General features: G+C 27.7%; 2 protein-coding genes across 2 annotated transcripts in view; both read left to right on the top strand.

Annotated features, from left to right (window-relative positions):
- LOC107444258 (urease subunit alpha) overlaps nucleotides 1-2607 on the top strand; it is a 34728-nt gene extending 32121 nt beyond the window's left edge. Inside the window, exon 23 of the mRNA XM_043039503.2 lies at nucleotides 205-2607. Within this exon, the coding sequence (XP_042895437.1) occupies nucleotides 205-326 (122 nt within the window). The 3' untranslated portion in view covers nucleotides 327-2607. The remainder of the gene's footprint in view (nucleotides 1-204) is intronic.
- Nucleotides 2608-2729: 122 nt separating this feature from the next.
- LOC107449158 (urease subunit alpha) overlaps nucleotides 2730-16613 on the top strand; it is a 60918-nt gene continuing 47034 nt past the window's right edge. The window contains exons 1-9 of the mRNA XM_071182424.1: nucleotides 2730-4237; nucleotides 7196-7324; nucleotides 8970-9036; nucleotides 10107-10189; nucleotides 10779-10877; nucleotides 12993-13139; nucleotides 14572-14649; nucleotides 15858-15937; nucleotides 16023-16128. Of these exons, the coding sequence (XP_071038525.1) occupies nucleotides 7199-7324; nucleotides 8970-9036; nucleotides 10107-10189; nucleotides 10779-10877; nucleotides 12993-13139; nucleotides 14572-14649; nucleotides 15858-15937; nucleotides 16023-16128 (786 nt within the window). The 5' untranslated portion in view covers nucleotides 2730-4237; nucleotides 7196-7198. The remainder of the gene's footprint in view (nucleotides 4238-7195; nucleotides 7325-8969; nucleotides 9037-10106; nucleotides 10190-10778; nucleotides 10878-12992; nucleotides 13140-14571; nucleotides 14650-15857; nucleotides 15938-16022; nucleotides 16129-16613) is intronic.

The following is a 16613-nucleotide window of genomic DNA, read 5'->3' as shown; positions in this document are numbered from 1 at the left end:
GTATTTTTTTATTTTTGTCCAAATTTACATGGAACCACAAATGAAAATTTCACAAATTCCAATAAAGAGAACTGAAACTAAAATACGCAATATGAATATTTTAAGCCTAGTAATCTTTAAAAATTGGTTCATTCTGATGAAAATAAAAAGTAGAATATTACTGTCATAATTTTATTATAACGTAGATTTCTTTTGGAATTTCAGTTGATCCAGAAACCTATAAAGTGTATGCAGCAGAGACAATAGACGGTAAAGAAACATGGACTCATTTGACATGCGAGCCAGCAGAAGTGTTGCCACTAGCACAAAAATATTTCTTATTCTAAATTCGAAGTTTTTTAATCGAAATTAACCTGATTCCAGTCATTTCAGTTTCAAGAATTCAGTGTTATTTTATTTATTTTTAAAATGTAAATGTGTCTTTTTGTAAAACATAGTTTTCTAACACCTGAAAATAAAACTCAAACTGAAATGGATTGAGACAGAGGCTGTGAAATGCCATCACAGTAAAATAGTCAAACTATTGATTTTTTTAGTTTTTAGATATTTCCACAGCATATAAATATGAGAATATTTAAATGAAACTTATGTGAATGAGATACATGAAATTGAGTTGTCTTGAAACCTAATTTTCCTTCATAACTGTTTCAATTTTTTACCGATTCACTTAAAAGTTTCACATTGTATGTACAACTAATGTACGTAGCTTCAACATTTATGTATGTTATGTAAGACGCACTATTGTTTTGATTGGGTTGATAACATCTAATTTATTAGAAGGACCGGAAAATAATGTCGTTTCGGTGCATTTGATATTTGTTATCAAACTTTTATTTCTAATCAATAATGTATTCAACCTCGTTAGCAATAACCTTTCAATGCCAGATTAAAAATGAATCGAAAAAATGAATTTTTTTCTAAGATTAACGAATATTTAATGCTCCGAAACGACATTACTTTCCGGTCCACCTAATATTAACTAACGAATCTTGATTAGTAGCATTTTTTGTGCAATTATCACTTATTGAAATAATAACTATTTAATGTATTTAATTTTGAAAAAAATTGGAATGAAATTGATGAAACCTACTTTAGGCCGGGTAATGTTCTGCTTTGGTGTTTCAAGTTCTTTTTATATACGAATGTTGCTATCACAATGTTTTACAGTAAATTAAATATAAACTATTTATTAATACTTATCATAAGTCAATCATAACAAAAGTTACCTCTTTTACAACTTTCTAGGCATAATTCATTAACACTTTTGACAGACAAGGAAATGACACAAAGTGTTGGATAACATTTACATATGTAAATAATTTTTACAATGTAGGTAAATGATATGTTTTATGACGAGCTGAATGCAGCACAATTTATTCCAAACAAAATTAATATTTTTTTTAAAAAAAAAGAAGAGAGTCATAAAAGTTATGCATGTTACCAGTGGTTCAGAGAAAAGTTTTGCTTTGCATTCATGAAAATACTGGCTCAAAAACTATAATTATAGATATAAAGGCTATAGTCATAGTACCTGCCCTTAGCACATAACGACTTATTTAATAAATCTACTTAGAGAAAAAGTACTTAAGTATACTTTAGCACACTGAGAAAAAAGTATGGTACCAAAAGTAGCAGAATATAATAAAATTTACCTTGTGCCTGATGGTTCTATGGGTACACCAAAATCTGGGTAATTTTTACCGTAGCACTTTGGTAATGATTTTTGTAAAATTAATAATAAAATATGGTTTAATAATATGTGATAAAATTTTGTAAATTTATAATAATATCTTAGAGCATAGCATAAAAACCATTTATTCGGTAAATTTGGTTCTTAATTTTGTATTTCTTATTAAATGTGCAATAATAAGAACTGCAATTTTAAAAATCATAAATTCCGGTAAACCATTGTCATATGAGCGGAAAAATTATTACTTTTTTGGTTTAATTAACGTATATTTTTGTTTTATTAAACATAATTATGTTTTTTTTATCACTAATGTCATTGCCATAGAATATGGTAATTTTCTCAGAATTTTTTCTTTCGTGCATGAACTTATACAAAAAATAAAAATGTCAGCCTTAAAAATCTGCATTAGAGTTTTCTTGGTTTTAAGAGAATTTTTATTGTAAGTTAGTGCAATTATTTTCTGTTACAGCCTAGATGTTTGTATAACTTGAAACCTTGCGAACAAATTTAGTATTGATTTACATTTTTAGTATTGAAGTATTGATTTGAATGCATCAAATGCACATTTGTTGTTCAAAATGTATGATATGTTTCATGACCTATCTTATGCGTTTTAAGTTTTATAACATATCATTGACTTTGTTGTCTGTGCCACATTAATGTAATGCATTCTTAATTTGTAATTATATACATATATAAGGACATATTAAGCATGCATTAAGCATTTATAAGTACATATTATGTACAATTAAACTCATATTAAGCCTCATAATTTGTTCAGTGTTCTGAATATACAAATTTGCCAGAGGTTTGAATATGCAAATACTATTATTATTACACTGTGTGTTAGAAAATTTCCTTTAACGAGTTAATTAGTGTTTTTAAAATTATTTTAAAGAATAAATCTTCAAAATGACTGTTGATGTTTTATTTTTGTTGTTCATATTAAATTCAAGCGCAGTTTCTGAAAAAGTATAAGATAACAGTTCAAAAACTGTTTTCGTCAATTTATCGCAGCTTCGTGGAATGATTTTGTCTCACTGAAGGTGTAATAAAATACTCAGTGTCTTCAAAGTTTTGAGGGAGAAAGTAGAGAGTCTTGTCTCAAAAATTAAGAAATATCAGTATATTGAGCTGAAATACACAAAGCACTGTTTTCATTTCTCAGTTGTGATGAAATCTGAAATCTTGTATGCTGCACAGATATATGCTGCTCATTTCTTGTATGCTGCATTTGTACCACATTATTCAAAATACTTGTTATATTCATCTCAGTCATTTTGGACCCTTATTTTACATAAATGTGCAATTTTTTTCTAAAAAGGTAAAAAATCTTGCATCACATCTGACAGAAATGTTTAGTCTATCAGAAGTGTCCTCCAATAATTTCGGAAATAATCAACTTGATTTGCGGAGAAAATAAACACGGAATTGATTTAAATTCAAATTATTTCTTCGGAGTGAATAAGGAATTGACTTCCTTTTAAACCTTCGAGTGCATAGCATTTTATTACACTGTACATTTAAGTGTTTTTAAAATCTTGGATTCGAGGTTTTGCTCAGCAATACAGCAAAGTATTTAATAAAATTAATACAGTAATTAAGTACTTTGCCATTATTTACTCTAATATAACATTCATGTCGATTCTGGGTGAAAATTTCTTCATGCAGACCTAAAAGGACTATTTTATTTCGTACGTTATTATTCTTGGTGTTCACAAGTTTTCGTAAAATGCTTGAACCTCTTTTTATTTGTTCTTTTAAATTCTTTTTTTTCTTATAACGAAGAAAATTCTCAAAAATTCCAAAATTTTGTGGGGCTGATAGTTTTTCAAAATTTATTATAGATATCGGTATATTGGGTTAAAACACATAAAAAAAATGAGATCAAAAGCTTTTAGCATGCATTCATTACTTCAATCGAGGTTACTTTTGTAAAAAGTAAACAAGTTAACAGTTATCCTGACAAGACAGCCTAGAAACTTTTTTTTTGCATTTGATAGCCAAAATTTTTTAAATAAAACAAAATAATGTAACAAAAGGATGGTGATGACTACTAAGTTTTCGAAAATACATGATAAGCTTAAAAACAGTGCGGTAGGGTCAGATCTTTGAAAATTAATTATTAACATATTTTAACTGCATATTTTATTAACATGTTTTAACTGCGTCACCACATCCTGCTAGCATATTTCAAAAATAATTTTACTCCTTAAACCGCATAAACAAATACAGAAAATAATTTCTTTATTTTTTTTACAAAACCTCGTAAATGTTGTTTTCAATAGTTATCTAACAGATCTTTTTTTTTTTTAATGGAATATCTGATATTCACCATCACGCAGAATCCATTCATAGAAAAATGGAGTGAAGTTATTGTAAACATTTTGAATGTTTATACTGATTAATGATTACATTCTGTAGAATTAGAACAAATAGATCGATTTGTGATACATGTAAGGTCAAAGGCGTAATGTATTATGTAGTGTAGATTTGCGATTGTGTAGGTATAGTTTAAGCTTACTGAAGTTTTTTTAGAAAAAGAAAGTAAGTTTATTATTACACTTAAATTACGCTTTTGTTATTATATTTTAATAGCATAATTTAAATTTTTTAAAAATATGATTAAATATATTAGCGTAATTTCATTACGACATCGAAGAAAAGTTCTGATAATTTAAAAATTAGAAGCAGATTACGTTTTAATTTTGACTGAGTGTTAAACTATACATTAAGTTGACTAGAGAAATCGCTATAACTATCAGATCTTTTTTTTGTGTTTTTTTGTTTTTGTGAAAATGACGTTTAAAATTTGCGAGTATCTCAGACAAATCACGTCTATGGATTATTTACTCTCCAAGAAGTTCATAATATCTTGTCGAAAATATTCTTAAACGTTACAAATAAAAAGTTTTAAAATCTGTTTCTGTAAGATTGAAACAACATTGAACTTTTCTGAAATTTGAAACTTTTTTCTCTGCATTTTCTGAAAGCCTTTAAATCGCAAAATAATATATTAAAATAATTTTACAAAAATCTCAATTTTATGAGTTTACAGCTATCGAATATATAGCAATCAATGATATATTCTTTAATATTAGGTTTGTTGAAATTAGCCATTTTAGATCTCTAAAACAAATATTTATGAGAATGTTATTTACATTTTATTGTCAAAAAAGATAATTGACTTCCTGATCATATAGCTGCTTAAGAATGTTTTTGCTAAAGAAAACAATTACTGTTTTTTTTTAGCTTCAAGAGTTTGATTTTTTTGTGTACAACAAGTTTGTTATTTGTTATGTTTTGGTAGTTTGTTGTACGTAATCTTCAAACTAAAAAAAGAAAGAAAAAAACTCATTTTTACGCACTTAATTTTCAGAAAAAAAAGAAAAAAACAAAGAAAAAAAAATTTGTGGTCTTTTATTCTATTTTTTAGAATTTTATAAGTCTGATACGATTTTACGATGATACGAGAAGATACGAGAAGAAGATGATACGATTGTTTGATTAATCTTGAAACTCTATGCTTGGCGTTATAATTCATAACGCATTTTTAATGAATAAATAAAATAAATTCTAATTTATAGTTTAAATTATATTCATTATTGTTTCTACAAAAATAAATGCACAAACGTTCCGTATTTTTAAAATACTCAATATACTGTTAAAAATTCCGAATCAAATTACGGTATGAGGTAACGGCACTTAGGGTGCATCATCCGCAAAATCCATTTTACATCAATATTTATTTAATTAGTGTTTCAGTGATCTTACATTAATTATTAATGTAAAATGTATGGTATATCAGATTCTTTGTTCCGTAGCATGTTCGGGCAAAAATCGGATTTTTACGGAGTGCCGGTACTTTTTACCGTAATTTAATCGATTCTTTTTTTTTAACACTGCACTTACTAAATATTCGTAAAATTGATTTTTACTTGTTAACTATTTGCTATTTAGTATACGTGTAGATGGAATACCCTTTTGCAGTGCTACTCCTTTTGCAAAGGGACACAAGAACACACAAATAACCATAACAAAAACATATCAGTAATATATTTAAGTGACAAACGTGGTCTCTCCTGGTTCCAAAATATCATATGATTCGCTATTATTGGACGAATAAACCACCTGACAAACTTAAAAGATCTTTAATAGATATCTTAAGGTCTTATCAATAAGAAGAAAAAAAGTTATTGGTTATTGTTTTCGATTTCGTTTGTAAGTGAACATAGCTTAACACTACGAAAGATATTTCTTATATTTTCAATAGATAATATTTAAGAGTATTTTTAATATTTGATATTATTATATATAGTATCATTATATGGTCTTCATACCATTATAACAAAGAGGTATTTCTAATATTTTTCATTTTTATTAACAAAGCATTCATATTTAACTTTTAATAGATTTAATATCAAATTATAGCTATTAACTAAAATAAATGCTACAAAATAGGCGCTTAAATATTTTTCGTATTAATCTTTGCAAATGTTCAAAAAATGAATATGAAGAAATAAATATGAAAAAAAAAATATGGCCTTGTATGAATGTGAAGTATGTAATATGAATACGTTTGTACTTAGAATACAAGTTCTGTTAAGTTTAAATCTTGACATTTATTATATCACGTAGTTTTACAAGCTACCAAAAAATGCAATGTTTGCCACACTATGTAATTTATAACCTAGATCATAATTTTCTTATTTAAGAAAGGTTAGAAACAAAAACTAAAAAATTTTTGATCTAATGATCGGATCTTCACATTCTAGGAATTAATCTTAATAGTCGGAGGGGGTGACCTAAAATAAGTTAATCAATTAGTGTAGTTTTGTTATTTGAAGTTTTGAAATCAGACACTAAAACTTTCTGATTCCCAGAATATAGAGAGTAGCCGAAATCTGGAAAATATGGCTCCAATAGTCAAGAGAGTGGTCCAAAGTTCGGATCCCTTGATGTTAATTTTACTTCTTGCGTACTTCAAAATATCTCAAGAATTTTTTAAGCGAATTGAAAAATTTCTGCACGCAATCATAAAGTTTCTTTATCCAAATATAATTCCATGCAGACTATAATTTTTAGTAAATATTTGTTATTTTTCTTATTTTATTTAATAAAAGTCGAAATAATTTTCAAATTTAAAGTATACAATTTTTTTACATTATTTTAAGGAACGTAATTTTAAATGGCAAAATACAACGTTTGCGCTAAATCTGTCGAATAGTACTTGAGAAATCAAATTTTAAAAATACAACTTTTTTTTTCACTAGTACCGTTCTAAGATACTCATTTTTTTTCCAGCTAAATCTTTAGATAGAATATATATCAATAAGGAGAATATACTAAGTACTAAGTACCTTAAAAATTCCTTACAAAGTTTTTTAAAATATTGTTTAACATATTCATATATTTAGTTCTTTAGTTATGGAACATAAAATACTATAATAAAAAAGGGAACTGTTCTTTGCTTGAAGCTGATTCAATTATATTTGATTTAAGTAGAAGATGAAGCTTTGCCCCCGAGAGTTGGAATCGTTGCTGATTCATTATGCTGGTTACATTGCCCAAAAGAGACTGGCTAGAGGTTGTAAGCTAAACCATCCTGAAGCCGTTGCACTCATTTCAAGCCAGGTAACTCTTTTTTCAAAAAAAAAAAAAACGAATAAAATTTTTTAAAAATGATTAATTGCTTTTGGTGATTGATCTAAAGTGTTCGTACAAGGTCTTATGTAAACATACTCTTTCGTAAACATAATGGGAGAAACATCAAAATATATTCACTTCTCTGCCAATTTTACCCCCACCAGTATCCACCAGTATCATTAACACTTATTACTTTTATGACATCGATGTTAACAGTCCATCCCTCAACTTTCACCCTATTTTTAAAAAAAATATTTTTAGAGATTTGTTGTAACATTAGCACGATAACTTCATTCTCTTATGTAAGTCTTTTAAACTCTGACGAAAAAAATGTCAGACCGTTTCTTATGATATCGTATCTCTAATGAAAGAATTATTTGGAGAAAAGAAATGATTGACATGGAGAGAAAAAAATATAACCTAAACATTAATTATTAAAAGCATATGCAATATAATTAATGTTGCTTGAAATGGTGCTGAAGATATGTGATTCCCTAAAAGGCGAATATCATTAAAAATAATAATGCACTTTCATTTTAAACGAAAATTATTTATTTTTAGTTTTATATTCTAAAGGGAAGACTAGAAGCATTTTTAAGTTAAATATAATGAAGTTTTAGAAATTTTACCTCATTATATAGAAAGATTGTATTTCGATGGACCAAAAAGGAAAAAAAAATTCTATAAGATAATGAAATAGAACTAAATATATCATTTAATACTGGATTTTTAAAAACAATTTCGAAATATTCTTACTTAAAACATGATAAAAATAACAATTCTCTTAGACCATAGCTTTTAGTTCAAAACATTACATTATATAAAATCTACATACAAAATTTCAAAGAATTCTATGATAAACTTTTGTTTAGTATTTTGTGTTAGCGTAAAACGTGCTTTAAACGTAAAGCGTGTTATTTTTTTATAATGTGTGTTAGTATCTCAAATTTAGCTTTCATCAGAAAATGCCTTTTAGATACGAGAAAATTCTGAAATGTTAGAAAATTCAGACAACAGAAAAATTAGCAATTGAATAATTAATTTTTAAAATGAATTTCATTTTTCCTAAAAAATATAGTTTATTAAAATAAAAAAGGTTAAAATACTTTAAAAGCCACAAAAACATTTTAGTTTCGGGAGTTTGCTTTCGCTTTCGTCTTTCAACATTGGAAAAAAAAAATTATAACTTCATTTCTAAAAATCAGAGATAAAAAAATTTAAAGAGTTTTGCAGCGATAATGTATTAAAGTTCAAGCAGGATTATGAAAAAAAGCAATAGCAATTTTCGTCAAATCTGCTGATTTTTACCTAATCCGATATCTTCAGTGTTTTAAACCTTTTTATCTGTGTTTTTCGCGTCTAATCTGTGTCACGTTGTTTTCAACTTTATTGTACTACATTATTAAGAAAATTAAAGAGATTCAGCAACTTCTCGTAGCTTCTGTGCGCGAATGTTCTGCGCCCATGTCCGCGTACGTATGTTCTGTGCAAGCTGTGAGGAGTTCCAAAAATGTTCTGAAGTAGGTGCGCTGCATCGAACATTTGTGTATGATACTACGTAAAAAGGCGAAATACTTTTACTTTTTTTGAAATTTAAATGCTTTTAAAACTAAATTAAATGCTATACTCTTAGATACAAGAATATGCAAGGAATGGAGAAACAGTGTCAGATCTCATGGAGAAGGGGCGTCATATACTAGGTAAGCAATTCTAATTTTGTGTGTAGTAAGAAATTTGTTTTAATATTTTTACAATTTTTCAATGCAAAATAGCAAAATTTGTCGTATAGTAATAAGGTATAAATAATTTTATGTAAATTCTTATCTACTTGAATATTAAAGGTCAATTATAATATTTTTCAAAATATGTTATAAAATTTACTACCGGATATTTTTAAAAGCACCGTTGATTTGACGATGGGAAGGAATTAGAAATGTGCAGTATTCTACGCAGAAAATCAGAAAAAAATAATTTGAAAATTTAAAAATTAGTTTCTGAGTGCTTCAAAAGATGGCGCTGCTAACTGAGGAAAACTATGAAACAATGTTTTAAAAATAACCATTTTTTTATAGCAACAACGTGAATCTGTCAGAGGGAAAATTAACTAACGTCTTAGCAAATATTTTAATTGAAATGATTTGAAACACAGCTGAAAAGATTTTTTTTTTTTTTTTAGTTTTTCAGTCAGCAATTCCATCTGTTGACTTGTGGTGAACGCTAGATTATTAACTTGGGTGAATAAATAATCTAGCGTTAACCTCAGGCAAGCTAATTCTTTTTCCTTTTTTGAAAAAAAAATTTTAATTTTCAGATAATTGGTTATTTTTTAATTAACTTAATATACTGTGGTGAAGATATTTCATTGATTAAAGTGTCTATAATCATATACTATTAAAAATTCTGGATCAAATTACAAGATAAAATACCGGCACTTTGGGTGAATCATCTTTTGATCGTAAAATATTGCACCGTAATTTATACAGCAATATTTGCATAATAAAAAAGATTTAATGATTTTACGATACTTATTACTGTAAAAATTACGGTGAATCAGATTTTTTTGTTCCTTAACTTGTTCCGGTGAGGATGGATTTTACGATAAAAAAGTACCTACCCTCTGAGTATCTCAGCTTTTAACGTAATTTGATCCGGAATTTTTTGCAGTGTACTTTCTGTTAGCTCCCAATATAATTAGTGGACTTTCAATAAGTGAAAAAATCAGCAACTCCTTAATCCTGAAATTTAATTGATAATTTCTTGCATTTCACAGGAAGAAAACAGTTGATGGATGGAGTTGGTGACATGATATCTGACATACAAGTTGAAGCCACTTTTCCAGATGGAACGAAAATGGTTGATACAAAATTTTTTAATATTCAGTCTCTATAAATTATATCAAATATCTAGGATTTAATGAAAATATAGGGAAAGTGAACAATAATTTAAATTTGAATACAGAAAAATATTTCACATATTTTTTTAAAAATCTATTCAAGCATTTTAACGAAAAATTATGTGTAATAAATTTATAATAATTATGCTAACTTCAATGAAAATAATAAATTAAATTATGATAATTCGACATAAAATTATAAATTTTAACTATAATAAGTCACATAGTCATAAAATTATAGCCATTTGAGTAAGGGAGACAGTTAGTCTTAAATTTTTCTGTTTATTTATCTTTCTTATGTATTTTATGAATGCTTTCCATTATTTTTCAAGATACTGTGGGGGCTATAATTTTTCTTTATTGTCAGTTATTTTCAATAATTTAGTTCTAGATAGTTTGCAACTCCTGCCAATCAATATTTAAATTTAATTGGAGTTGGTTTATTTGTGGATGGGAACTACTAATCCTCATTATTCTGTCATTTCTTTTAGCATAGTATTCAATATGTGTTAATTGTTTTTTTAAAAAAAAAACATTGTTTTTATTTAGGTAGCTGTCTCCCATCCCATATGCAGTGATAACGGAAATATAGAAGAAGCGCTATATGGCAGTTTTCTACCTGTACCTGATTTAAGTGTCTTTCAAAATGTAAGTTAAATTTTCTTTCAAATTTTTTAAGCAAATAATAAAAGGACTTTGAACTACCGTGGTAAGCTAGCCTTTTCCAACGGTGACCTTTCGAAATTGTTGTTATTACTGTTTCTAGGTATTTTCCGAGGTTTTGAAATCTTCACTACCCAACATTCTAACACACAGAACCACCTTACAGTCTACATGAAAATGATTTAGTTCAGTAAGAACGCTTTTCTAAACAACTTGAAAATGTAACTTATATAGGCGATTTTAATATGGGATGGGACATCTTGGACACATATACACTATTATTTATAATTATAAGGCTTTGTAAAATATCGTAACCAAGTTTTCAAAAAAAAATTTATAAATAAATAAATACATAATTAAATAAATAAATAAATTGAAATAAAATAAAATAAAATAAAATAAATGAATAAGTAAATAAATAAATAAATAAATAAATAAATAAACAAATAAATAAATAAATAAATAAATAAATTAATTAAAATAAAATAAAATGAAATAAAATAAAATAAAGTAAAATAAAATTAATAAATAAATAAGTAAATAAATAAATAAATAAATAAATAAATAAATAAGAGGTAAAAAACATTACCTTAACATTTTTTCAAAAAAAAAAATCCTCAGTGACCACTCATGGTCTTAATATAGAACTGTAAAAGTGTCAAAAGATGTTTTGATGTTCTGTTTTGAATCGCAACTCTCACTGAACTTTGGTCCCATTCGTTTCAAACAGATTTTTTAAGAATGTTGAAATCCTATGAGGTTTAGTATAAACCTTAGTTTCCAAGATGGTAGTAGCGGTTGTACTTTATTTATGTCGCACTAGAGATGGGAGACGGTTCTTGAAATAGAGAGACGAAGACATGCCATCAGAAATTTTGGTAGACCGATGACTTGTTCGCGAAGTCGAGCATTTTACGGTAGAACATAGTTTTTCGAAGTTCTTCCGCCAGGGAAAATGAAAAAGCCATAGTTTAAGTGCCTTAGACTTGAAGCATAGCAATAATTTTAGACTATCTATGCAATTTTGCCGTGAAGAATTATCTGTGCATTAGAACGGACAAATGACTTAAATATTTTAAAACCTGTTAAACTTTTTTGAAAACCACAAATTTAGCGACATATTTTCTCATATATAAAAATTATCAAAATAAATGCTTTATTCTCGGTTTTTGTAAACTTTTATGAACTTAAATAATGCAGCATAGGATAAGTCTTTAAATATTAAAATATTAGACAACAAAAACTTTTTTTTCTTCTCAAAACTGTGGCTTTTCTCTACATTGACGTTTTGCGTCATTTTTAGAATACAATACAAACAAAGAGAGCACTGGTTAAAGATAGGTTAAAATTGATCTAACAGTCGCGAATAACTGTAGCAAACTCTTTGCTGTAATGAATATAGAATATTATTCGCAAAAAAGCATCATTTCATGCGACGACAGAGCCTTAGAAGAGCAGCCTTGATGAGAAACGATGCATCATACTTTAGGTCTCTTTGCAAGCTGATCAAACTGTCACCCACTCGCTCATTGACCTCAGTCAGTGATAATTATCTACTTGACTTACTATAAGTTCTCTCTAGGACATTTCCAAGATGGTCAATCTCTTGCTGTATAAGAGTAAGGAAAATGTGTTTTGTTCCATTCTTCAGGGGTTTTAGCTCCCGCGTGATAGAAGACCATAAGGGATAATACAATAAACTTTCATATTTATGTTTCGATGCGTTCTTAGATTAATACTTGACATAGAATAATAATTAATAAAAGGCATTTTGAAACCTCGGTGCTGGATAGAAAGGTTTAGTTTTAAACTCTGTACAAATTATTCTAGGCAACTTTGTGGTTTCACATACCCTTCATTTACACTATTTTTTTAAATGCTTTTGCACATGTAATTAAAAAAATATATGTACTTTGCTTTCTTTTAAATTATGCAGTTTTTTTAATATGATATTTAATGAAAGATATTTTAATGAAAGATATTTTATTACTAATTTAAAGAACTTTTGAATTATTACTTATTTAATGAAAGATATTTTAAGGAAGTTATTTTTCTGAAGAGAGTGATATTTTATCTAATCAATTTTGAATTATATTACAGGAGGATATTGAATCTGGAAATGGAGTGCTAATGAAAAGCCCACCTGGTTGCTTTTATCCCAAAAAGGGGGAGGAAAAAATTCAAATCAACAAGAACCGAAGGAGGATCACACTGAAAGTGACTAGCATCTGCGATAGACCGATTCAAGTAATTACTTTATATATTCCTGTTCGTATTTCTAGTCACAGAAGCTTACATCAATTTAGGAATGTTAGAAAAAATATTATTTAATGAAAATAGAAACTCAGAAGCACGAATGTAGATGAGAAGGCTCCATGTATCGGTCCTGTTTCATTGCGCAAAGGGAATTAGCTTTAATTAACAAATGTTTGCAACAACTATCAAACAATTAATTTTTACAAGCTAGTGAAATTAAAAATTTCACTTTAAAACACTTCAGAATCTACAAAATAGAAAATTTATCTCTAAAATTTGTTTTGTGACGATTTGTTTCTTTAAACAAACTTTGATGCATCAGTTGTGTGTGGTGTTACATAATTTTTTGTCATTTTTGAGAATTTTGAGACAAATATATCTGTTAGAGAAATACTAATAACTACTTCAAAATTCTTATACAGTCGTTAATAATCTTTAAATAGTACTTAAAATTTATAACTATTATATAATCTTTAGTTATGGAAGAATTCCAAACAGTTTTTTTTTTTTGGTTAAAAAACTATATATTGATTTATGCTTACCAAAACTTACTTTATTCAAGTAATGGTACAAAAGATATATAAATTAAATAACAAATTACGATGCTACTTTTTAAAATTCAAACTAAAAAGACAAACATATATTAAGTAATATGTTTAAATATACTTTCGAAACAATTAATTAAATAGTTTAAAAATATATTTTAAAGGAGCAATTATATTTGTTGCTGATAAATTCATCTTTTATTCAAATTAGCTCCATGGTCACAAATATAGTTCTTTAAAATCTAGAGAGAGAATTAAAATTTAATACAAATGTACGAATTATTATTTTTTCATATTGACAAAATATATTATAATTTTTTGCTTAAATAGATTTTTATAACATCTACAATATATGAGAAATAATGTTTTGATGTTTGAAGGTACTCAAAGATATTATTTGAAGAAATACCATACGAATTATTAAATTTTTTGTTAGTGTTTTTAACTCAATGCAATTTTTTTTCAACTAGCGACTAACGTACATTTAGAACAACTTAGCCAGTTTAAGTAGTGTTTTGCTTCAACGTTCACAACGTTCATATTTTCAAATTTGTTATACGTATGTATATTATGTAAGATTTATTTATTTCTGATAAGTGCATTTTTGCAATATAAGCTTTTTAATTTATTCTTAAACGTATTAAGGAAATGTAGTTAAAATGATAAATGTTTGTTATTAAACTGATTATATAACATTAAATATAATAATTAAATTTAAATAAACATGTTTAACATGGATCACAATTGTGAACATAACTTCTTTTATGAGTGTTTATTTTATCTCTGTAAGAAAAAAAATTATATTTAATATTTATAAGTGAAGTAAGTCATTTAGACGTTTGTTTATAAATATAGATCACCGTTTTTTATATTTTTAGGTTGGGAGCCATTATCATTTTATAGAGACCAACAAACGCCTAATTTTTGACAGAGAAAAATCCTACGGAATGAGACTGGTAATTTGAAGTAGAATATTATTATGCTTAATTTATTGAATTTTAGTTTTGAGGAAATTCTTAGTCAAGGTATAAGCAAAGAATTAATTGTGTGTTCTCATGTACTGTTGTCCACGAAATAGAAAAGAAAATTCAAATTAAAATTTAACTTTCCTTGTTAAAAAATTTAAATATATTTAAATAATTAAAGATGATTTGTGAGATTTGATTTTAGGAAAAATATTATATAGGACTATAATATAACTCGATTGTAAATTAACAAGTCTCGTTAAATTGTAACCAAATTTAGATTGAGCATTTTTACAGATAATAAAATAAATGCCCCACTTTAACTATCCAGCAATCATTGAGATGTATTTAATTACTGAATCACGTGATCTAAATCACTTTCAAATATGAGACGAAAATGCTTCCTTAAATCGGAATCTCATCACAATGCATTGTGAGAGATCTTCCCACTGAGTAATTCCCTGAATGTTTTTTTGTCACTTTGTCAACCGGCTTGTATGGTTGTCAAGGAACAGACCACATGCAAAAAAGGTTCTGGGTTCGAATCCCAGTCTGAAGAATGGAGGATTTATCTTTTTTTTCTTTGCACTATCTGTTGTACTTACTACGGGAGCAACATGGACTCGTCCAATATGGTCCTTGAGAGACTAGCCAGTACTTCTGCTCTTGCGCTCGAATCATATACCAGAAAACGGTTTCGTTTCCGGTTCGGTAAGAATTTTTGCAAAATATGAGCATCAATTTTTTTGTGAGATAATTCGAATACAAACATGACGAATCTAATAGGGCCTTGTTGGTAGGGCGCTGGGCCCATGTCCGAGAGTTCATGGGTTCGAGCCCCTCCGGCCGTAGACTCCCCGCGTAGTAAAATGGTGACTGATCCACGTAAAATTTGACGAGGAGCAAAGTCCTCCTTGTTCCCATAACAAATCAAGACCTCTGGGGGTACTGAATTGGAGATTGATCTTTCTCTGATTCATGTGGATGATTGAATGAATGTATGAATGGGTCCGCCTTATAAACGGGCGTGACATATGGGTCTGGCAAAAGTCGAATTCTTGGCCACAGATGGCGCCACTGGAAATCAAGAACAATCGCACGCCTCTGCCTTAACAGACATACGTCAACAACAACTAGAATCAAATAGTTGTTATATTTAAGTAGTTTGATTGAGAAAATTTTGGTTTTATTTCTTTCAGGATATTCCAGCTGGATGTTCGGTGAGATTCGAACCAGGAGAAGCAAAAAACGTTACTTTAGTGGAAATAGGGGGTGCTAAGTATAACTATCTTTTCTTTTGCAAATCAAGTATAACTTTACCGCATTATTGGACTATGAAACTTATGTTTTCTATTTTCCCATAGAATTATTACTGGTGGCAATAATCTTTGCAATGGTCCTATGAATGAACGATTCTTACCAACTATTATGCAGAAAGTTATAACACTTGGTTTCGGACACAAAATTCAGGTAATCAAATTTTTTTCTGCAGGGTAATTTTTAAACACCACCCTAACTGTAAACCTTTGAAATGCTGCTCAAACACAACCTTAAATGAGAAACAAGAAATAAACAATTAAATAACAAAGGCCTAAAATAGACATTGTAAGAGAGTATTTATAATTTTAGTTCCATTTATTCTTGATTATAATTCCCCAGAATTTGACAATTTTTCTCTTTCTCATTTAGAAATGAATTTCTAATTCTAATGCGCAAGTCCAAGTTTTTGTTTAAAGTAAAAAATTGACAAATATGCTCTAAAAAATTTAATAAAATTCTGTATATTCCAAATGTATAATATATTCGATTATTGCTTGTCTTTCCTTGAATGTTTTTTATGTAAGTTGAACAGTTAAAAAAGAAAAGAAAAGAAGAAAAAAAACAGCTGCGTGTAATATTAGTTTCGTAGTATAAAAACAAGCCAATGCATTCTAGACAATTTTATAATGGAGTAG

Source organism: Parasteatoda tepidariorum, chromosome 1, assembly GCF_043381705.1.
Source record: "Parasteatoda tepidariorum isolate YZ-2023 chromosome 1, CAS_Ptep_4.0, whole genome shotgun sequence".
Classification (NCBI taxonomy): Eukaryota; Metazoa; Arthropoda; class Arachnida; order Araneae; family Theridiidae; genus Parasteatoda; species Parasteatoda tepidariorum.
This window is presented reverse-complemented; position numbering and strand designations above follow the sequence as displayed.